This window comes from Pyxicephalus adspersus, chromosome 5 (assembly GCF_032062135.1).
Source record: "Pyxicephalus adspersus chromosome 5, UCB_Pads_2.0, whole genome shotgun sequence".
NCBI classification, from domain to species: Eukaryota; Metazoa; Chordata; class Amphibia; order Anura; family Pyxicephalidae; genus Pyxicephalus; species Pyxicephalus adspersus.
In genome coordinates, this window is record NC_092862.1 from 24,315,911 (window position 1) to 24,340,838 (window position 24,928).

Consider the following 24,928-nt stretch of genomic DNA (forward strand, 5'->3'; position numbering starts at 1 on the left):
TAGGTACCATCTAATGCAGAAATTTAGCCACCTATACAACTTTGCACCTTTCTGTCAAGTTTGTTTTATATCTCTTAGTGTGGATATCTCGCATTCAGCCAAGTTTACAAAGTGTGCACAGTTGTGCATCATTTCTAATATCACAAAGGTGACAAAATGTGAACTTCTTTGTCAACTTCTTAGTTCTTACAATGCCTTTGTCTTCTTGCTATATGACCAGATTGGTGCAGCCATTAAAGTAGGGACAAAGCAGATTTTTTGATCAGATTGTAAAAGAAGGCAACTACATGTGCAGGGCTGATCTGATCTTTGTAATGTTCCTCAACTTTGAGTTATGGTTGGCATTACAATTGCTATGGAATTTCCTGTTGTAAGCAGAGGAGTTTCCACAGAGGCTCAAACATGTTGATGGCTTTAGAGTGGCGGTATCAAAAAGTCACTACTCTCTATATAATACAGGATGAAAACATGGGCCATTGAGTAAGCAACTAAAACAACTTTGGGGTTAAGTTGTGGTGCCATTGTCACATGTTAGTGAAAGTCACCCCACTTCAGTGATATTTAAACTTAAAATGTGAAAAAGTGACCATGTACAAAACCACAACAGTCATATTCTCTGACCCTTAAAATCAAAATTTTATAGGAGTATCTGGGTCTATGAATGAACTCACCTCTCTCCATAAGCTGAAGCCAATTATGGTAGGGACAGCTGCACTTAAGATAAAAGCCTGCAAAACAAGAGAAGACCCCTTTATATAGAATGGGTAAATTTGTAAAGAATGGGTAAATCTATGTGTCGGAATTTAAAAAAATCACAGATTTCTGTTCACTCATGGGTGTCCAGTTAAAAGATGATTTTTGATTGGTTGCTATAGGCTACTATATTTCCTTTTTCAATAAACCAGTTAGAATGGTGGGGAAAAGATGAGAAAAGAACCCCAGTTCAAACAAGCCTCTCGAATTCTACAACCAGATATTAACTACTAAGTATTTTGTCTTGTTTTTGAAGTTGGGAGAGCTGCCAACATGCAAGTTAGATATCTGAAACAAATTTGCTAACATTATTTGTTGTCTAGGTCCACTCTTTTTAAAATTAATATGCCACAAGAAGAATATGTTTTTTTTTTATAACTGAGTAATTGGTAGTAATTTTCATTTACTGGTTTAGTTCCAAGCAACTAACAGAAAGTACTTATGTAAAGAAACTTTGTGTCAAAGTAAGTTTGTTAAAGTCAAAAGTTTCACTTTTCCTCCTATTCCTACAGTCGGGTTCCCCAATCTATAGAGGTATCTCTAATAATAATACAGATCTGATTTAAGCTAGGCCTGGGCATACATGTAAATTCTGCACCCACATTTGAGTGCAAAGCACATGTCGGGGCCTGGTTCAGAGGACTCTAACAAGCTGTACAACCTAGTCTGTGATATTTTACAGAATAGGTGACAAGTGAGTAGAAGACTGGCATGAGAGATGTAAAAGGATGTAGCTACAATTCATATTTAACTGCATCTAAAGTGCAGTTACACTTTGAGTGAACCTGTCATTCATGTACACAGCACCAGTTAATTTTAAAAGAGAATATTCCAAGAAATAGATTACACAATAATTTAGGGGGACTCCAGTGGCTTCTTTGTTCTGTACAAAGACTAAATTTATACCTAGACCATCCACTGTAAAGAATGAAAGTGGAATGGTCAATAAAGGCACAACAAACTAAAGTCCCCTAAAAAATAAAAGATACAAAGTTAGATAGGAATGTGCCTATTAGAAATGTACCATTTATGAATTATTCTAATAAATAGAAGAAGAGAGGATTTTCATCATGGATTTCTTACCATCAAGATAGGTTGTACAGTTTTAACACGGATCCACTTGAGAAGTGTAAGCCAAAGCTCAGGGGAGCAAACACCAAAGGCAGCGATGACACAGACATAGGGCGTCCACAAGTACTTTACTCTAAAAATGCAAACTTTCATGTATTACCCTGAATATTTATTAGCAATACCAACTTTTGCTTAAATCATGACACTATGAGTATGTATATCAACATATATAACAAATATATAACACTGGGACGTTTAGTTACACAGATTTCTGATATTCAAGTTTGATATGCAAAAATGTATTTATTCTGATACTTTATATTTATTACTTATCTGTCACCTATATATAATATGGCAGTTAGTCTTTAAAAGATCACAAAAAACAAATTCAGAGCATCTTACCCCTCAAAGGTCATGGCAAGGGAGCCAAGGAGAAGACTTTGGATGACATGGTAGATGATCTCTGGCCTTTCTCCTATCCGTCCTTCCCTGTAAAGGATATTAGTACTGACAGGCACACCGCTGTAAAAAGAATATAGTGCTTAAGCCATGAAGCATATAATACATAGTATGGAGAACTGGTACAATGGAAAGCCCACTAAACATTTTTATATAGTGGCCTGGGATCCACTTAAATATCTTAGGAGGAGATCTATAGCAGTGCCTCACTAGGAGGAGATCTATAGCAGTGCTTTGCAAGAACTCAAGCCTTGACTCAATGAGCATTTATCAGAAGCTGTATTCCACTAGCTAATCAATAGAAAATCAATGGGTACTGTTATTAGCAGTTTATTGTATTAATTACTATTCCCGTGTGACCAACTAACATCCACTGGATAGATCTACATGTTTGTTTTTCATTATCAACTGATTCTCTTTAAAGTAGAACTGTAGTCAAGCTATGGACATTTATTATATACACAAAATAAATGAGCTTAAACAGAAGCCCTGGCCTCACAATACAGATGGAAGCAGATACGTTGTTTACTTAACATCCTCCTCCTGTCTCTTCTTGTGCAAAATCACTATGTTTACAAATAATATTAGGAGGTTCAATTAGAAAATTGGAAGTTTGTGAAGAGACGGGGAAAGCAAAATGAACAGAGCTACTAAAAGAGTTTTCGCAGTTACTGGGGGGGGGGGTTAATTGCTACAAAGTGCCTGACTGTAACAAGATATGACAACATCAAGGCTTTTTTCTGAAGTAGGTAATGTCTTACCGAATTCTTTTATATATTCCATGAGATACAGAGAATAGGCAGATGAGAAGGACAAGGATGTAAAAAGGCAGCAGAGAAGATTGAGTGAGCCGTAAGAGGTAATCCTGAGATGGTGGCTGAAATGACTCTTGACAAAGCAGCCAATTCACTGTAAAGTTCCTAAAAAGCAAAAAATTGTCTTACTGTCAAAGACAAATATTAAACTAACAATTGAATGCAAATTCCAGTCACAGATTTTTTTTTAGTGCTAGTAAGCCTATGAATGTTTAAAGAACCTCACTTCCTATCTGGCAACCACAAAAATGACACTGACAGAAGTAAAAAAAACTTAACATTGTTGTAAACCTGAAAAAACCTGAATCAGGAAAAACAAGTTTAACAAAAAATATTGGTTTGGTTTTAGGCTCATTTCAACCTCCCTGTTCTGGTTCACACATCATACATTCATAATTGGTTTATGATGACAGCACACCACAATGAATAGGGCCTGATTTAGCCCAGCTTCACTGATTAAAGTGTATCCTCTCCAGCCTTGGAGAGCTTTAATAAATCAAGGTATTACTATGAGCTAATGCATGTTGTGTTACCACATAACACATACGCAGTTTAACGTAAAGAAAACTGCTTTGAACTTACTTGGTCATGTTCAGGCCAAACTTTACTTCAAGAGATTGCAGAAGTTGCCGGTTTTCTTTATGAGGAATCACAGTCTTAAAATGAAAAAAAAAAACATAACAATCACATAAGATATATTTTGATTATAACAAACTATCACACTGTTTTCTAAATAGGATTGCAGCATTTTTTATAATGTGTCAATATGTGTAGCTTTAATTCACCTTGGAAAAAAATGTGATACAAGCTTCATTTTCATTACAAAACTACTTACCCTTATTAAATAATGCAGTGATATAGAAATTGTAAATGCCAAATAAAAGTACATTATCTTCATCACTTTCGCTCTGAATGTGCCCTTTTTGACTCCAATCTAAGAAAAAACAAACTTATAGGTTAGAGAGGTGTTTTTGTTCAAGTTGACCTGGTAGCATGCTAACAAAATAGGCATAGAAAGATGTGAGTGCTGCAGCTGTTTGGCTGGTTCTATTTTAAGTACAATTATTGCGGAGTTAACTATAAAATGTATGTCCAGTCAAAATAAAAATAATCTGATATACCTCCACTAACTCCATATCAGTTGTGCTATTTTTATGTCCTTCTCTGCCACCTTAAAAATATCCATTGATTCTTTCTACCAGATTAATAGAGCAATTTCCTGAAAAAGAATGTCAACACTGTAGGGTGGCTGTAGAAATATCCACAGCTTAGTTATCCTCCTTTCCTGGCTGCAGTCCATGAGCTGCAAGTGTGTATTGCAACCCTGCATCTTCCCCCAGTGTCCAAGTGTTGCTACAACTGCAAAGAGCAGCACCACTCCTGTACTTGCCATGTCATGGCCAGTTACATTCCTCTCCATTGCGCAAAGCTATCACAGGCCTGAAGAGTACAGAAAGAAAGTCAAAGAACTGCAGTTCAAGGCACAAAAAGTGACATTCCTAACACAACTGAATGCCACTCAGACCTGAAGTATAAAGAGGAAAAATAGTGGTCAAGTGACCAACAATCATGTAAAATTAGGCACTTATGGTTAATAATTTAAGATGTTTACAGCATACCTAAATTATGATTTGTATCCACATATCTATAGACAGGACATTTTAGGGAAACTATTTTTTGCCAATCACTGTATGGTAAATTGGTAAAAGAAGCAGCACAGCACAACCATTACACAAAGCGGAAAACAGTGCACATGTAATGACTAAATGCAGCTTTTTACACATAAGAAACGTTTTTCAAAACATGAACACAAATTCATGAGATCAAGTTAGTTTCTTAACATATTGGACCAAGAAGTCCAGCAACAGAACCAATCACATAATGTCATACCTGGAGGCTTTTGGCAATCATACAGCCTACTACAAGGCTTAGAAGTGGGGACGTCAGCAGAGCCGAGTTTTCAAACTGTAGTAAATATCCTAGGAACACAGAGAATAGGTACATCTTAAGAACTTCATGTACCTGAAAAAAAAATAATAAATCAAAAACATTTTATGTAAAGGTCTCAACTGCAATTTTGCTTTTTTAGAGGTAATATTTCGTGATTTTTGAACAAGCAAAAGATCTATTTATTACTAAACAAATTAAACAAATAAACTATTTTAAACATAAGAAAATGGTTGAATAGTGAAAAAGTTTTGCAATAAAGAGGCTGCGTAAAAATCTTAAAGTGGAACTAAACCTGGCAGTTTTTTTTTTTTTATTCCAGAAGGGACAGGTGATATCCCTTCTACAATAAAAATACTTACCTGCTTGTTCCTCTTTGTAAAGTACACTGAGCTGTGCATGCACAGGTCTGGTATGATGCTGGGTATACATGGGAGTGATGTCATTCTAGCCTGACCAATGAAGATGGCTAAAGATACGAAAAATGGAGGAGAAGATAGCGATATCTGTGACTGAGTGAGGACTTGTGAATTAACTTTAAAAAACTTTTTATTTATTGCAGAATAGACATTGCCTGCTCCATCTGCAATAAAAGACCTCTGTGGTCATATTTTTTAAAAGTTTAAATTTACTTCTGCTAAAAGAAGCCAGGGAAGATGTTCTTTCAATGACAGAACTGGAAAAGGCATCTGGGTACTAGCAGTCAGTGTTTAGGCTTCCAACATTGCTGACAACAGATGGTTTTGCATCACACAAAGTTGGTGTTAAAGGTTTGTGTGTCTTAATTGCTTCTTGATTAATGCTAGAGAGATGTGATAGAAAATCACAACACAAAAAATAAATATATGCTTACATTCAGTATTTCTCAGAATACATTGTTTATGTATAACTGTCATCTTACCTTCTCTTTCTTGATCAAGGAAAGGCCATCGAGCAGACACAAAGATAAGGCTTGTATGAAAAGCAGGTAGTGGCTGTACTCCCACATCATTATAAATGTGTAGGTAGATGCACTCATCAACAGGTAACAGAATCTCTGAAAAGATAACAAAACAAATATTATCATTCAAAAAGAACAAAAATTAGTAAGGGTTCCCTCTAGTAAAAAAAAGGTGTATGTTATAAAGGACTGAAAATTGAGGGCTATAAACAGCTACATTTATGTTGCAACTTTGACTTGCTTAAAATGTTTAAGTAAAAAGTTGGAGTTGGCAGAACGATGCTAGACTTTAGGAAGAAAAGTAAAGATTTGCAAATAGTTGCAGAGGTTTTTATCTCTTATCCACGAATTGTTTTCACTGAAGGTGCCCTCTAGTTATGCATCATTTTTTGCATATTTTTCTTTTGAAATGACTAGATTTGTCACAGATGAACTTTCAAATGACCCTGCTCCTAACAGGCAATATAAAAAGCTTGCTTCAAAGCAGGTAGGTGTCTTGTTTTATCTTCACTGCACTCGCCGATGTACCATTAAAGCTCTGGTATAGGTATAGGAAAAAGCTCTACTAGCCCCCTTCTTGATACACCGCTCAGTATCTGATCATCCAGTCGCCAGGTCCCATTACAAGGAGGTAAGGAGAATCTTCCTAAACCTTGTACAGGTTTGACTTTGGAAAATAAACACCTACTAACCATATGAATGCTTAAAAAGTACAACTGGATATGGGCCTTAACAGTCAAGCCTTTAAAGAACAATAACTGGATCTGAAAGTCTGAGAAAGTCTACATATCGAAAGGTATCAGAAAGAGACCCTGCTCTAACAGGATGCCCTACTTCCACCTAGCAAGTTTAGGACTTTTCTGTAGTAACCGAGGCAACCGGTAGTTTGACACTGGCTTGGCTAAATAACAGCAGGAGGTAAGGGAACTTCCTGAACCAAAACCTCAGAGCTAGCAGAGATCAGCAGAATAAGCAACAAGCAATGAGAATTAGAAGCTGGATTGGCATAAAAAGAAAAAACAGAACTTGACAAATATACGCATAGAGGAACCTGAAAAAAAGGGAACATTTTAGGCCAGCTGGGTTTAGGGCAACATCAACTGCTAGCCAGCATATCCCCAGCAGTGACGCTCCACATCAAGTAGGCTGAAATTATTCTGCACAGAGCCAGAAGCTAGGTGTTTTCACAGATTTTCTGTAACGGTTTAATACATGGAATCAAAGACCAAAAAGTGTGCAATGTCCTAGAGCACTTAGGTAAAACTGAAGCTTCAGGTTCACAGTGTATGCCCCAAATTTCTTGATTCAATTGTCTTGATTTATTAAAGCTTTAAATATTTAATTAATCCAAGGCTGGTCAGTGAAGCTGGGTTATCAAGCAAACCTAGAATGGATTTCTTAAATGTAATTTACTATTTTTTATCAAATGTTTTCAATCCCGGACCATACCCATTCCAGTTTTGCTGGATCACCCAGCTTTACTGAATAAAGTGTATAGTCTCCAGCCTTTGAGAGCTTTCATAAATCAGGCCCAAAGTCCCTTTCTCTTAGGAAAGTTTGAACTTCTGAGGCCTAACATGTTCCCTAGTGACCAATCAGAAAGAAATTTTGTGTAGAAAACTCACCTCTGCAGATACATTTCTGCTGCTTTTTAAAAAGCCAGTAAGTGCTGCAACTTGACATGCAAAATATGGGAGAGCCCAGTTTTCTCTGAGAGGAATAGAGTCTTCCATTCGGGTGGTATCTATCCTGAAATAAAGTGTATTTGTTTATCTAAAACATTCTCAATTAAATTATGCTTTAATGATGAGCTATCTATTTTGCATAGACATGATACTTTGTTGTGCCAATTTGGTCTGTTAAACTAATAAAAGCATTTTGTAATATATGTTTAATAAGTGCAAAGATACATTTGATCACATAAGAAATGCAAAGTTGTCATGTGTCCCGTGCACTTTGATCTCCAGGAGTCCTACTAGCTCTAATTAAGGGCAACAGAACACTGACTTTCTAAGTCATGGAGAAAATTAAGGGGCTCAGTAAACTGGTCATAAATTCTGAAGTCTCAGCAATCCTATTAACATCCTTTATTTCAGCAACTAACCCAGCCCAATGATTCTGCATCTTTAAGTCTATTTTACAGCATAAAAGTCCTGAAAATGGGGGAGTGTTTTGAACTCAAAAAAAAATGTGCCATTTTGTCTAAACAACAAGAAAGTTACTTGGGACTCATTATCGTTGTTGGCATTCTTTTATTATTCTTTCTTTGTGTTTATTTTTTTTTTTTGTTGTGTGTCCCATTAGAGAGCTTTACCCAGTCTTAAGCTGCGTACACACGTGCAATTTTTGTCGTTGGAAAGGATCTTTCACGATCCTTTCCAACAACAAAGGACTACACGATGCATGAACGGTGCTGTACATACAGCATCGTTCTGCTCTATGGAGAAAGGAGGGGGAGAGCGACGGAGCGGCACCCTGCTGCGCGCCCTCCCCCTTCCCTTTCATTAGGATCGGTCGTCCGTGGATCCGACAGGACGGTCGTTCGGGCGATGGACGACGCCGACTGTACACACGCCAGATTTTCGCCCAATATCGATTATCGGGTGATAAAAATCTGACGTGTGTACGCAGCTTAAGAGATACAACAATACAAGGAAAATTTTATGAAATTATGGAACCCATCCCACTAGTTGTCACAGAACAGGTATCATCATTGAAACTCCCCTCAACTGTTGGTCAAATGACCACTTTAAAATTGTGGATTTCCCATTATTTTCTGTCCCATAAAATTGGAAACAGAGAGGGTGATTGTACCTAGGCGTTTTACAGACAGGCAAAAAAACCTGGGGGTTCTAATACTTTCCTACTCTAACAAAAATAATGTTTTTGCTACATATGCATTTTAATATGAATATAAACCACTGTAGCAGCGAATGTGTATTTGATTGATTATTCACAAATAAAATGATCATTTCTTAAACATAATAAGGTCAGCTCCAAGAAAAATTGATAATATTCAAGAAGAATCCCTACTTTAGGGAGATCGGATTTCAGGTGAAAGCATGTTCAGAAATACATTTGTTTGTACCTGTTAATTATAAACCAGGCAGCCGTCAACATCCCAGCCAGCCAGGTGCCACTCATTATCCAGCTAGTGACAAACAAGGCACCAATATAAATTCCTTGTAGACCAAATATGATTCCGATGTAGAAGTATATGGGGTCCACTGCACCCTGTGAAGAGAGTAAAGTATGTAGAGTGGTAAAAATGCCTGAACTTTGTTTCAGAACTTCCTTGGAGATCTTTTCCAGCAAACCTTAGCTGTAAGAGAAATAGTAGCAAAACTCTGATCCTTCCCTAGTACCTCCAGCACCTTCTCTAGCACCCATGGGATCCTAAAGCAGCAATATTTGCTGTTACTTTAAAAAAAAATCTGCTTAAGTGTTCTAAAGCCTGCAAAGTTGTAGACATTACCTTACTCCCAGACATGTGATACAGGGCACTGGCTATGAGCTCTGGATACAGGGTCATCTGCTGTACAGCATTGATAGTTTTCATGGGCACAGTCTTGTTGTTGTAAGCCAATTCAAATATACCTAAAATAGAAGCAGCAATAAAATGTATATACTGACAAGATCAACTCGACAAAGAAAAGGTATCATACATGTGATATTTACTATAGAGTATAAATTACTATACCTCTTTCAAATGATGGGGCTCGTAGCATGTCTTTATAAAATGAATAGTACACAGCTCCATCTCCTTGGAAAGTGATTTCTTGTTCAAGATCCTGGAGAAGACAGCAGGGTGCAATACAGTGTCAACCACATTCCAAATCTCCCCGACATATTTCTAACTGTTATTACCACTGTTATTCGTCCCTCCCCTCAGGCACGTTGTCTTGGCATCACCTTCAATTCTGCCCTCTCATTTACTCCTAATATTCAGAACATTTCCAGGTCCTGTCACTTTCACCTGCGCAACATCTCCAAAATCTGCTCCTACCTGTCCCCAGAAACCACCAAGCTCCTTGTACACGCTCTCGCCTGGACTACTGTAACCTCCTCCTCTCTGGTATTCCACTAACCCGACTCTCTCCTCTACAATCTAATATGAATGCTGCAGCCGGACTCATCCATGCTTCCCACCGCTCCTCTTCGGCTGCATCTCTTTGTAGTTCTCTCCATTGGCTTCCATTTCACCTTATAATCAAATTCAAGCTCCTGTGCTTTGCCTTCAAATTCCTCCACAGTTCTTGTCCCTCTTACCTTTCTGACCTGTTAAAAAAAAAAATACTTCCCTAGCTGCTCTCTTCACTCTTCTTATGACTTACTAATGACTTCTTTACTCCTAACCTCATCACATGACTTCAAGACTTTTCTAGGGTTGCCTTGACTCACTGGAATAATCTTTCTCATTTATTTGGCTTGCTCCTACTTTCTGTTCCTTAGAAGAGCACTCAAAACCCATTTTTTCAAACTTGCCTACTCGTCTTCTGTCTTTTGAAATCCCCACTACTTCCAACCCCTACATATTTCTCCTCCTTTTGTGTGATACTTCCCCCTCCTCTTAGATTGTAAGCTCCTTGGGGCAGGGTCCTCTTCTCCTCCTGTGTTACTGCCTGTATCTGTCTGTCATTTGCAACCCCTATTTAGTGTACAGCGCTGTGTAATATGTTGGCACTATATAAATCCTGTTTAATATTATTATTATTATTAATAATAATAATAATAATATTATTAACCAACTTCAGTCTAAATCAGTCAGCTCTCAGCAGAAGAGTGGATTCCTACCAACTGGTATTACTTGAAATGCTGCTCCTTCACTTTTGCAGGAATTCCCTAATCGGATGGCTCCACCACTCGATGGGGCTGTGATTTGCTGTACTGTATTAATGTATGGGCAAGTGGGAAAACCACAACAAGTCATGAGGCCACACACCTGGAATTATGTGATGTTTTGCAGCCACTAAAATGAAGCAACCACTTTTAAAAAAAAGCCACTAGAAAGTAAAGTATATTAAGTCCTAATTTAGCAGGTATCTTCCTTTTAAAATTAAAACCATGCTAGCAAGGTTTTCTTTAAAGCCAAACGAAACCTAAAGATATATTCAATTAGCTATTAGGTTGATAGGTGGACACAGAATGTATAGATGTGAAGTGATGAATATCAGTTTTATGGGCAAAATACACTGCATTGCCCCTCATCTCTGAATTTTCCCAGCAGTAGTCAATTGGATATGACCACGCGACATCCAAAGTAGGAAGATCAATAGATGCCCGAGCACTTGTGTACAGCTGTTATTGTTGTATCTGTCATTTGCAACCACAATTTAATGCACATTGCTGCGTAATATGTTGGCGCTTTATAAATACAATTTAATAATAATGATCTCTGTGTTACTGTGGAAATCATGTGTCTACATAGGAAGGGACAAGACATGTAGTCACAGGAAGTAGATGGTGAGCAGTTATCTGACCACAATCTGTAAACAAAAAACTAAGATGTCTGGGCGGTGTGGATAGATGCACAGCTACAGATAAACATAGCTACAAAATGGGCTTTGAATTTGTATTCAGGTATGCTAATCACGACTAGGGACTTTGTACAGTGCTGCCTAATATGATGGCGCTATATAAATACTGTGTAATAATATTAACAATAATCAAATTGACTACTTTAGGAGTTTGTCATGTTCAACTTCGGTTATAGTTGGGTTTTAAGTTGTGAGTCTAACTATGGAAATCAAAATACCTTATTGTATGTGTAAGAAAAGCAGAAAAACATTGGCAGAGAAATCAGCAATAAAACTGACCATGAAACAAAATTAAAGGTTACTGCTTCAGCTCGAGCTTTTGTGCCACAGTAGGAATGTCATAAGATGGCAGATCTGACCACTTCCTCCACCGTACTGCTATTTTCTCGAATTGTAACTTCCTGATATCTTACATGCTGCCTCACAGTGCTGATCACACTGACAGATAAACTCTGAAATACATCAGCAACTGACAAAAATAGGTAGTATTCTCACCCTCCGACTAGAAAACCAGAACTTGCGCTCATGATAGGTTGACAGGTATATTGCATACATCATGCCGCTGGTGACCATTACAAGGCATCCAACAAACAGCTTTGCAAACCGCTGCACAGCAACAACTAAGAAAGCTGGGAAAAAGAAGAATAAATGTTCAATTCATTTTTTGGAAAAAAAAATCTTTAACAGTAGTTTCCCATAGTAGCATTAGTAAGCGACAATTGTTAAAGGACTCAGAATGCCAAGTTAGACCTGTGCAGCAGCCTGGGATGGTCATTCAAATCATCTACCCTGAATTTGCTTGTTTTTAGTAATATATATATATATATATATATATATATATATATATATATATATCAGTGTTCAACACAGAATTTTTAAAGCAGGGTGGGAAAAAATGTAGCCAGGTGGTAACCCAGTATTGTGACCCAACTTATCAGTAACCACCCAAAAACAGCCTAGTGGTTACTGAAAAGTGCCATGTGGTTCGCCCAGCTAAAAGGGGCAGGGGAGAACACTGAATATGAAAAGAAAATACTCAGACTTGTGACAACAGAAGATTAAATTAATCATCCCACCCTACCTATCCTGAGATGGGAATGGAAATAATACATCCTATTTTTTTTACCTTGAAGTGTTTGTTAATCAAGATGCAAATGTTAATCAGCAGTATATTGAAGTGATGTCCTCTGCTCTCGTCTACCAGCACAAATAATTACTCAAAACAAGATCATCCTGCAATGAACTACCTATTATATTATGCAATTAATTTACCAGTTATACATTATGAGCAGTTTTGTCCCTTTATAGTATGCACAGACAGAAGATATCAGTTCCTTTTAAATTAGTAGTTGTAAATGCCAAAGCAAAGAAAAAGGTGCTTTTAGCAAAAGGGGAATTGGTTAAAGGTTTGAAGAGTTTTATTTACAGCAGGGATCCCCAGTTTACTGTACTTTGGACTGCTGAGGGGCCACGTGGGTGAAATATATTAAAGCAGCATTGATAACGCTACCTGGAATTCACCTTAGACTTCAGAACATTCCCACTAGTATGGAGATAAGAAAAGTTCTTTAGTCCAGTAAAACTTCTGGGAATTTCACTGCAGCACAGCCACTGATTCCATTGTGAAACGGAAGGAAGAAAAAGACTGGATTTCCTGAAGCCTTTATAACCACTTCAGCTTTCACAACTTCAGTAATAATGTTGTAATTAAATAAAGTGCAACTAAAGTTCTAGGCAGGTCATTTTTGCAGAAAGGGACAGGCAATCACTTTGGGTTTCTGGCGTCAAGCTGAGCTGCACATGCGTAGCATTAGCTTTGGTTGCCCTTTTTCTTTGCGTGTGCCGAGATGAATGTACTTTCTTGCGTCTGCACATGTCATCCCGGCATGGCCAATCAAGATGGCCGAAGATTATCTGGAAGGAGGGGAGGAGGATGGCAGTGCCCTGCGCTGGAGCACATTATTTATATGTGTAACTATCTATCACTATGGGTGACATATCATTGCAGATAGCAGATATTTCACTTATCTCTTCACAAAAAAGATAACTTTTTGACAGAAGAATGGTTCTCCCACACACTGCCTACGCATGCTTGAATTAATACTTGTGGTATATTATATTATTATGTGGTTTACTTTTTCCAACTCCATTTTTATCTGATGTGGATTGTATTCTGACAGGTACTCTCAGACATGCAGAGAGGATTTTTTAATAAAGTAATGATCGCTAAGCTCACGTAACACATGCTGGGTACAATAATTGTATTGTAAAACACAACTCCAAATGGCTAAACTCAGTGTAATGAACACTGAGCTTCCTGCAGTTGTCCAGGATAACAGACTCAACCGTAGAGGTGAAGTGGCCTTTGTGTGAAATAATGAAGTCTTCTTTCAGGCCTCATGCTCCTGAGAACTGCTGGAGCGGATCATGCTCTGTAGTGAACTGCTCTGCAGACACATACAATAGCTGGTCTGTATGGGGCAAGCAGTAGGGGAGAAGGCCGAGTCTGCACCAGGATTACAGGATATATGAGATGACTGCTGATTCGCCAAGTAACACAAGACACCAGGTTATTTTACTTATTAACCTTACAATAGCCTCAGGTACATTGCCTATATCTTTATTAGGGATTCACCAAAAGGAACAGCAGCACAAGAGAGCAAAGGATTAGATTTAGTTGTAGAATGTCAGTGTGACCTGATGCTGACATTCATAAACCATGTTTTTTACCTCCATGGTAAACACAAGTTTTAAGCCAGGCTCTCTACTACTTGCTCCAAAAACTTACCTTTCCCAGGTGTCTCCAACCAGGTCCACTGACATCACAGGTCCTCTTCATCTACTTTACAGCACTGTTCATGTAAGTCCAGGGTGGAAGGAAGCAAAGCCTGGACACCCGGTTTTACAGGAAGGGGGGTTGAATTAAACTGGACCAGGTAACAGAGAAATGAGTCTAAGGGGAATAATGCGGGACATCAGGTAAGTACAGCAGCCAGGACTGCTATTTTTTGGTATAATTTGTTTCTGGGCAATAATCCTAATAAACCTTAAAGTTAAACTCTAGACGCATATAAATAAAATGCACCAAATAATTCTGCCAAGTATTTTAAAAAATTATTAAAATATTTTTTCTTTTTAAATACAAATGGTCAGTCCGCTGCTTTTCTTTAGCTGTCCAATCACTGACTGGGGGTTGAGAAGCAACCATTCTTTCTTGCCCAACTACAGAAGAAAAGAGTTAGGTTACCAGCCAGGCTCTGCTGTTGGCAGGGTTGTGTATATCTCAGTATTGAAAGGACAGGAGACATATCTTTTGGCAGACAAAATATTCATTCAAGCAGGCAACTGCAGCAAACAGATATTTTAGAGAGCAATTTTCCAGAGACCTTGGACCTGGTATGACTCTGCAAGGGAAACACTGTCCCAATGTAAGCTCAGGAGGAACAGCCAGGCTGTAAACACAAGCTTGTTGATATTGTACTAACCTTGAGAAATGGAGCAATAAGATGTTGTATTAAAAAATCCTAATACCAAGGCCACTAAACTAAAAGTTCTCTTTTTTAACATAGTGCCTATATCGAGGGTAGGTGGGGAGGGGATTGCCAAGGTATAAACTTTAAAAGTCTGTTTTGTCTCTGTTACCTGTTCAGAAAAAACATCTTTATGTAACGCTTACAGAGGGCAGAGTGTAAGCAGAATGCTAGCACCAGCAACAAATGTGGACAGGGCAAGGACATAAGAGACAGGGTCCTTCATAACTAAAATAGGAAAAAAAACAAAGCAAAACAAAGTAGGAACCACTTTTTTCAAACTATGAAAGGAAGCTACACAGTTTTCATAGACAATTTAGAAGTTTTTAAACATGAGCCCTGATGTTTAGAGCAGTGGTTCCTAACCTTTCTGACAGCAGGGCTCGGTAACATGGAATAACATTTTGCTGTGGCCTGGTATATGTATAGCTTACACTACTATGACATTCTCAGCAGATCGGCCTCCTGTCAGCACACTAGCTGAGAATAGCAGAGTAGTGTAGGAGAGTTGGTGCGCTGTCAAGGTGGCAAAGCTGCTGGGAATGGCACAGAAGTGTAAGCCTTACATACATTGCTCTGCCATTCTTAGCAGCTCCTATGTAGGGAGAGCTAGTTGTGCTCCTGCTGTCACACTGTCACTAGCTTTGGAGCAGTGTAAGAAGGCAGCCTGTGCTTCTGCCTTGTGTCATTTGTGGCCCCCAACTCACCAGCCACGGACCAGCACCGGTCTGCGGCCTGGGGGTTGGGGACCACTGGTTTTGGGGGTTCAGCAGCAGAGGTATTAGAGAGAGAGAGAGAGAGAGAGAGATCACAAGAATATTCTACCTGTGAAATATAAAAGGTAGCACTGCATAGTGAGCACTTATTAAGCCACACTGCCATTACCAACAACACTAGTTTTGGGTAAGCAATTCTGAACAATAAAATGTGATATTCTAATATTTATGTAAAGATCTTACATTTTACAGATCGTCCTGTTTTTTCCCTTGCCTTCGGCTCCCCTGTCTCCTCTGTCTCTTCAGTGTGCTTTGGTTCTGTATTTTCTGAGGACGATGACTTGTTCCTTTGCCTCAACTCTTCTTCTGGTGCGACTTAAAAGATAAAAAAGTTTTATTGAAATTGATGCTAAAGCCTTTGTTTCTAATTTTGTTATTCTAATTCGAATGTGCTCAGCCATATTTGTGTGTAATATATTCATGTTGCACTTTCCACTCATGAAAGCAAATTAGTAACTGGGATTTACAACTCATCTCATTCTAGTGTAGATTGATGGAAATAAGTGTAAATCTACATACAAACACTGTATTGAGCTCACAATGGTGAATCTGCTGTACTAAAATCCCAAGCAGTGTAGTCAGTCCTGTCTATAGAACAACTCCCCATAGGTTACAGAGATGAGGAAAACAGGGGAGAACTCCGAAATGACTGATAATTTATATAATGTTTTCTATCAGAATGTAAGTTAGGGACTGTGAGCATGCATTACAAGAATTTTTTTTTTAAGTTTGGTTGGATGAAGCTGTAGGTGGGAGGACAAAATGTGGGTAGGGCAACACATGACAAATTTTGGGTTCCCAGTTGCTGCCATATGACTCCAGCATCCCCAAAATACCACCTCCCATACCTTCCATTATCTTTATAATATACCCCACCTGTTCAGTGCCCCTGTATCGTGACCCAACTTTTCAATAAACAGCCCAGTGGTTACTAAAGTGCTGGCTGGTGCACCGGGCTGTACAATAGATATTTCCAAGAAGCCTACTTTACATATCTATAAATCTAGCAAAATAATAAAAAGATGCTCTTTTAATTAAAAAGTGCCCTAGACAAAAAAATATCTAAAAACTTTGTCTTACCTTCACTTGCCATGTTGAGAGGTTTTGGAATGTGCTTGCAGAGTTGAATCTATGATATGTATGTTGGTAGCCTGGTTGTGCAGCACACCATTAACACGCAGTGCATGGAGCAGCTGTGATTACAGGGCACGGCGGTGTGATGATTTGTCACTCTCAATCATTGCAGACCTGAAATATCACAACAAAAATGTTTGATGTTTCAAATGTTTGGTATTATAATTAATGTGCAAAAAGGTTCTGATCCCTGAGCACTTTCATGTGGCTATTAGGTTGAGACATGACAGACAAGACTATCAACCAACTGAAGGAGTGCACATGGCAGGCTGACAAAAATGACGCTGATTGTAATTTAGTGCTCAGCATTGTCAGCATTGCAATGGGAAAAATTGTTACTGGCAGGATCTCTAGGTAAGACGTTCATCAGATTGCCAAAAAATGATTTGTAAAAGGAAGATGTTCACAGGGAGTGATGATGCCAAATATACTACAATAAGGATATGAGGTGAATTTACACTTTACAACTACTAATTGTGCCCTACCCCTAGCCTAGAAATGGGTCACTTAACAGTTACAAGCATCTGGAAGCAATAGCTGAAAAATACTTCTGCAACAAATAGAAATGGAGGAAAAGAAAGGCAGAAGTTGTGGTGCTGCTCGGTAAGCAAGCAAATAAAGAAGTGGAACTTTTCTTACCTTCATTTCCAGATTAGCTGTCTATGGCCAGAAGCACAATACATCACCTATCAGTGCAGGAAATGTATTATGTATAGGGCTGCTTCAACAGCTACACCAGAACACCAGCAATGTTCCTCACAGAGACTATAGGTGCAAATACGTCACACATTGTTATATTGTAATCATTTCTACTTTTGGAGCTCCTTCACATATCGGTGTTTATCACCTGAGAAAGCACACTTGAATAGCTCAGATTTGACCACAGAGTAGTCCGCACATGGGTGCATTTTACACACTTCAGTAGTTCTATGGTAGACTGAACACATACTTCCAAAAGCTCTAGGGCAAAAAGCTGATCAAAAGCCCATTCACTTTTGTGATTCTGCAATGCATAATTAGTAGGGGTGGCAGTGAGAAGTTCTGTACTGCTCACTGCTACCCACTGTCAAATGTGCAAATGCTGGTTCTTTGTGCATGCAATTACTATTATTATTAACAAAATGTATATAGTGCCAACATAATATGCAGCGCTGCACAATAAATAGGGGTTGCAAATGACAGACAGTGACACAGGAGGAGGAGAGGACCGTCCTGAAGAGCTTATAAAGCAATGGAAATGACTAAAAGACTGGCCAGGTGCCAGCTACCAGGAACCACACAGAAAGCCTGATTTATTAAAGCTCTCCAAAACTGGAGAGGATACACTTTCATCAGTAAAGCTAGGTGATCAAGCAAACCTGGAATGGATTTCCTAAAAGTAATTTGCTGTTTGTTAGCAGATGTTTTTATTCATGGGCCAGATCCATTCCAAGTTTTCCGGGATCACCCAAGTTCACTTATGAAAGTGTATCCTATCCAGCCTTTACTGAGCTTTATTAAAGGCTCACAATCTCTTAATCCCACTGCAGGACTGAATCTAAAAAATGCAGATAAAACTATAAAGTGTACCTGTCTAGGATAATTCTTACATCTCGCCAATGCTTTTTTTTCCCCCAACACACAATGTCACACATTTGCAGCTCAATGTACAGAATTGTTGCATGGTTTATGCCGGCATGCAGCAACTGGTATAAACATGTGCAGGCATTGTGTCCTCCCAATCCAGGCAATGAAGACGGCCAAAGGCCCCGCAACACATACAGAGGCCAGGTGAAGCAAAAGGAAAATGGCAAAAATTGCGGCCTTTATTTTGTTTCTTTCGCCAGGTAAGGCTACGTACACACGTCAGATGATTCTCATCCAATTTTTGCCTAAGGGCTGATATCTAATGAGAATCTGGTGTGTGTACAGCGCTTGTCGTCCGTTGTTCTGTCGTGTGGACATGGACGATCATAATGAAAGTGAAGAGGAGAGAGTGCTGCGGGGTGCCGCTCCAGCGTTCTCCCCCTCCCCTTCCTATAGAGCAGAACGGCGCTGTATGTAGAGGACTCGTTCATGCATTGTGCACTTAGAAAGGATAGTGAAAGATCCTTTCCAATGACAATTATTGTACATGTTTACATAGCCTAGGACTAATTACAAACGTCAGATGATCCTCATCTGATAATCAGCTCAGGGCTGATATCGGGCGAGAATCTGACGTGTGTACGGTGCTCGTCATCAATCACCCGAACGACTGTCCTGGCAGATCCACGGATGATGGACGACGAACGATCATAATGAAATTGAAGAAGAGAGAGCACAGTGGGGTGCCGCTCCATCGTTCTCCCCTCCATGGAGCAGAATGGTGCTGTATGTACAATGCTCATTCATACATCGTGCAGTCGTTGGATCGTGAAAGATCCTTTACAACAACAATTGTACCTAGCCTAAGTCTGCCATAATATACAAACATGCAGCAAGAAGTCCCTGTAATATATAAGTCACAAAGAAGCAGATCTATTACACAAAGTAACACATAAAGTTGTGATCTGATCATTGTGGATGTGGGGTGTACACCCCAATTAGGGTCACATCCTGACCCCTCCCATCTATGTCACCTGTATTTTAGGGGGGAAAGTAGGACAAGTTAAAGTCACCTGAGAGAAGAATGAATACTGGAAAGATCAGAATACCAGTCTTATAGAGAGATAATATTAATAAATAAATAAATATATATATATATAATATATAGATAATATCAATGCATGGAGTAAATATTGTCCCATTACACAACTACAGGAGCTGCAATGTCACCCATTGCACAACACAGCCAGCAAGAAACAGGAGAAAGTTGTAAAAGACGGCTGAAGGAAGGAGGGAAAGTGTTGCCATGGCGACCTCTATCACTCCCCGTGCAGTGCTGTCCTCCCCCGGCCCGGGGGCCGCTGTCACCTACCAGCTGCAATGTCGCTGCACTCCAGTCTGACCGCACAGTGTGGAGCGCCGAGCGCCATTCACAGCTCCCAGACACAGGAAGTAGGCCGCCTCAATCGAGCGCCGATCCCAGGCTCAGCATGTTCATTGTGAAAAGCGAAACCTGAGGAATGCAGATGTGCAGGGTGCAGCTCCTCAGACTGCTGATGATTATTTGTTGTCACTGAAATGTAACAAAGAAGCTTTATTCATTTAGAGATATACAATGTGTTTATATACTGCACATACACATTGGCAGCCAATACCCCCCACCTCCTAGATTGTAAGCTCTTGGGGCATGGTCCTCTCCTCCTGTGTCACTGTCTGTATCTGTCATTTGTAACCCCTATTTATTTGTACAGGGCTGCCTAATATGTTGACACTATAAATCTGGTTTATCAATAATAATAATATTATTAACATTACTAGTAGTAATTGCATTGTACTGGATCTAAGGCTAGGTACACACGTGCAATAATTATCGTTAGAAAACAAACGATAAATGACGATCAATGATAATTCACAATTATTTTGAACGATCGTATAGTGCATGATTCTGTACATGCTGTAACGATACGATCGTTCAAATAAAATCCACCAATAATGTACACACACTAGATACGATCGTTTGAAAGATTAAGGAAGTGACGTGTACAGGAGAAAGTGTATCACAGAACCATCCACGATCACTGAACCACCGCGCACACAATAGATAGTGAAGGATCACCGACCAATCAGAACCACCGCGACAGTCTTTCTTTCCCAGCGACATTCCTCATTCATCGTCGTTGTTGGCCAGTCACTGTTCACTTTTTTAACGATTATCAGATGATTGGTCATTAATCGTTCGTTTCCAACAATAATTTTTGCATGTGTGTACGTAGCCTTAAAGAACACTGTTTACTATTATTAATATTAATAATAATAATATTAATAAATACTTAAAGCGTAACTAAACTCAACAGTAGAGAAGATTGAAGATGGCAGAGCCCAGTGCTTCCGCTGCGCCAAGGCAAAGAGGAATTCTAGGACATCACAGGAGAAGGACCAGTGCCATCGAGGAACCTGCAGGATTAAAGGTGTCCTTTTTTTGTATTTAATTTAGTTCCGCTTCAAAGCAGAACTTTCCCCGAAAAAAAACACATTATTTTCACAGGTGTAATGCTGTCGATCCTCCACATACCAGTAGGTCCTATGCCGTTCTGGTTTTTCTCCTCTTTCTGGCGTGGATGGGACAGTAGGCGCGGCCATCTTCTTTCTTCTTCCGGGTTCTGCTCACATCACCCATTCTTGCACTGCGCAGTATGTGCAGAAAAAGTAGCCCTGGCTCCTGGTATATGTGACCTTTGTATCTCCTGAGGCTGCAGGTATCTCTTTCAGTCTTTACTGTGGGAGGGATCCTCCCCAAAAATGTTTCCAAAAAAAAGAACCACATTTTTACATTACTGATACCCCTCACTTAATGACCAGATTATGTTCCAATGACCTGATCATTAGGTGAATAGGTCATTAAAGCAGACCTAAAATAAAAGTTTTACCTTACTGTATTTTAAAGGGTAGGCAAGTAAAAATTACTTTATATTGCTGCAGTGATAAAGACAGAATGTCAGTGCACAGCTTCCTGGGATATATATACGTTGCGCATCCCGGGAGCCTTTTGACTGCTCTTTCTGTGCATGCCCAATCTCAAGGAGCTTTCTCTTTATTTTTTTTTTTTCTTGAATAAAGAAAACATTAGATCAGCACCACTCAGGGTGGTAGTGAACAAGATTAGGGCAAAGAGGGGGTAATTAAAACTGCTTATTAAAACAGTTTTTCCCTCTCCCATAACCTTGACACACACACGGCTCCAAGACTTCTCTAGAGCTGCCCCGACTCTCTGGAATGGTCTACCTCATTCTATTCGTCTTGCTCCTACTTTCTGCTCCTTTAAAAGAGGCCTCAAAACCCATCTTTTCAAACTTGCCTACCCGTCTTCTTTTGTCTTTTGAAACCCTCACTACTTCCCACCACTACATTTCCCCCTCCTATTGTGTGTTACTGCCCCCAAGCTCTTCAGGGCAGGTTCCTCTCCTCCTCCTGTGTCACTGTCTGTATTTGTCTGCCATTTTGCCCATTTAATGTACAGTGCTGCGTAATATGTTGGCACTATATAAGTCCTGTTTAACAACAATATTAATAATAATAAAATTATACTTTTGGAAATCAGTACAAGCAGTTTGATGATGATATAGTGAAAGAGAACATTGATCTCAAGTCATTGTCATCTTTCTGTCATTCTATCTACTCCTGAGCACTGAACACAAGTCATCCTTCTGTAACTCTACTCACTTCCCCTGTCAAATAAATAATTCAGAGAATAGCTGGCCCCTAGACCTGGTCCACCAATGTGTTACTGTATGGGAGTTTATCTGTTATATACATATATATGTTTTAGGGATTGGCATATCATCTACCTCAGTGGTCGACATCCTTTTCGGTTCCGTGGTCCACTAAAATCACTGGCTCCTGACCACGCATGCGTGGGGAACCGGGTGTCACTCAAAGGGGGTGAAACATCCCCCAGAGTGACGTTATTATGACATAACCCCGCCCACTTTCTCATCGCTGATTGAAACGATGGGAGAGTGGGTGGGTTTTGTTCAGGGACACAGTCCACCCACTTCCCTGAGCCTGGGAACTGCATGGTGGATGTAGTCTGCTCTTCTGGCCAGGGGGTCCCCCCAGCGGGGTCCTTCTCCTGATCCCGCTCGGGGGTGCACTGGCCAGAGCCACAGACCCCCAAAATTTTCTCGCAAGCACCGGTTGGCGATCGCTGATCTACCTTATATGAAACAGTTTTACGAGCTTTAGACTTGTCTTGATAAACCCCCAGCTTTTTATAGGGGAAAGCCAAATAACCTACCTGCATGTTTTTGGAATGTAGGAGTAAACCAGAGAGAAACCCACACAGTCACAGAGTGCATACAACCTCCATGTAGATGATGTTCTGGCCAAGATTTGAACCTGGGACTCCAGTGCTACAAAGACGTGAGTGCTTGCCATCACTGCATAAGGAACTTGGTAATACCTATGACTAAACTCCCAACCTAAATAACTTTTACATCTGTTTGTTACATATAAAATTTTCATTTGGTACACTGTTATCGTAATTATCTATAATTGTATATTATTGTAACAATGAAATAATAATATCATATCCTAAATGTAATCACTTTTAAATAAAGTATGTTTTTATACATGCTGGAATTACTGGTATCACATATTTTTTCTGTGCATATCAAAAACAAATATCTGCAGGCTGGATCAGGCTAGTGATTACTGAGATTGGCTGTCATTGTGATCACCTAATGAGGACTCGGGTGATTGATGGTTCCCACTCATTAGTTTAGGACCCATAGCTGTCAGTGACAGTGCAAACTCGGAATAAGAAATGGATATAGAAGCATCAGATTAACTTTTACCTACAGATTGTGGTCTTCTAGTGTTAATGCTTACCCTACACACTGATACCCCTTGTATCCATTACAAAGGGGTGCAAGGGATTCTAGCCCACAGGGGAGCCCGACTGCACTGCTGGACCATTTCAGAAAAGCAAAGCACCTCCTATGTATTTGATCATCCAGTGACATCCAGTGTATGTTTGGCAGCTTGGCAACAGAAACGCTTACCTCATGGGCTATCTGTTTATAGGGAAAACATTCTACAGTTATTTGGTTTTCAGGTCAGCCAAATGTATAAAACACTGGCCCATCAGGCTGCACTGAAAATACAAGCTCAGTTTCTGCTGCAGTAGCATTGGGGCTCAAAATCTTATAGGAAAATCTTAAAGGAGGCCTACTGAACGTCTCTACTCCAGTGGCTTCTTGAAATAGTTTAAGTAAATTCTCCAAATGATAATGAACAGTTTTGCTAATAAATTGTTCAGGCAATGTGTTATGGCATTGAAGGGTGGCACTCATAGACAAAACCCTAATTTTCATTAAATGGTAGCAGGGGCAATGCATGGAGCTCCTGGTGGTGCTGTAAGGACTCATTTTGTAAATCCCAATTCTAATCCTTTCATGCATTTTAAGCCTAGTAACTGTTTTCCCCTGGAGGTTAAGGATCAATTGTTAACCCTAGAAATGGTATTGTCTCAGGAGAACAAGTGTGTACTTAAAAACCAAACCCCATCATTAAATATTTCCCTATCAGTTGGGTGTGCCTGCTGTAGCCTGATGTTACCCATTGATTTGGCAATCTTGGCAGAGTTGTGCGATTTCACAATGCACAGAACAGACTACTAAAGACTGGAGTAAACAGAGAAGACTGATAGCTACATGTCTGGCATTAAAAATAATCATTCCCTTAGCAGATTTGGTGATGAGCTATCCATGCAGGTTTATATCCTTTGCAAATTATGGGAAACAGTGGCCATCTGATGGGAAAACTATCCGGAGTGATCTTTCCCTAAGATTAAGCAAACTCCCGGCCCCAGCAGACCAACGTGCCCTGATCCAACATTTATCAGCCTGACTGGTACATTTGAAACAATCTAGCAGTTGGATCATTAGCGTTCCACAGAGCACACTGTAAACATGCACATTCACTGTATGTGCTCCCTCACTGCCTCATTCCCCCAAAGGTGAAAACATCTCTATCACCCAATATTGTTGTTCCTGTTCATTATTGGAGATTACACCTCATATAACAGCACTTCCCGCACTCCAGACAGGCAATCGGCACAGCACTGTGGGGAGGAAAGTGCTTTATTCGTCTATACAGTACCTGGAAAAACTGCTTCTCCTCTGCCAATGATGGATAAACTGGGTGGCAGTGAAGGTATGTATGTGCACTTTGCCCTTCTTAGTCTAAACTGGACCTGTTACTTTGCCCTAAATGATCAGTACATGTACAGAAACAGCAAAATCAGAATGAACTGTCATAATAGAATACAGTAGTAAAGCTTCTATTGCAGGCCTCCTTCTGAAAATTCCAGCTACCTGAATTATTTCAAAGGTTTCAGTAA

The 24,928-nt window shown here is 39.5% G+C and overlaps 1 protein-coding gene across 1 annotated transcript in view; it reads right to left on the reverse strand.

Annotated features, from left to right (window-relative positions):
• The window catches only part of DPY19L4 (dpy-19 like 4), a gene marked incomplete in the record, with an annotated part of 25,188 nt that extends 5,319 nt beyond the window's left edge, over positions 1-19,869 (reverse strand). The window contains 16 exon segments of the mRNA XM_072410896.1: positions 672-728; positions 1,837-1,957; positions 2,227-2,346; positions 3,045-3,203; positions 3,681-3,754; positions 3,934-4,032; positions 4,989-5,120; positions 5,947-6,081; positions 7,611-7,734; positions 9,074-9,219; positions 9,461-9,582; positions 9,686-9,776; positions 12,018-12,151; positions 16,012-16,143; positions 16,909-17,076; positions 19,734-19,869. Of these exon segments, the coding sequence (XP_072266997.1) occupies positions 672-728; positions 1,837-1,957; positions 2,227-2,346; positions 3,045-3,203; positions 3,681-3,754; positions 3,934-4,032; positions 4,989-5,120; positions 5,947-6,081; positions 7,611-7,734; positions 9,074-9,219; positions 9,461-9,582; positions 9,686-9,776; positions 12,018-12,151; positions 16,012-16,143; positions 16,909-16,921 (1,659 nt within the window).
• Positions 19,870-24,928: the final 5,059 nt, after the last annotated feature.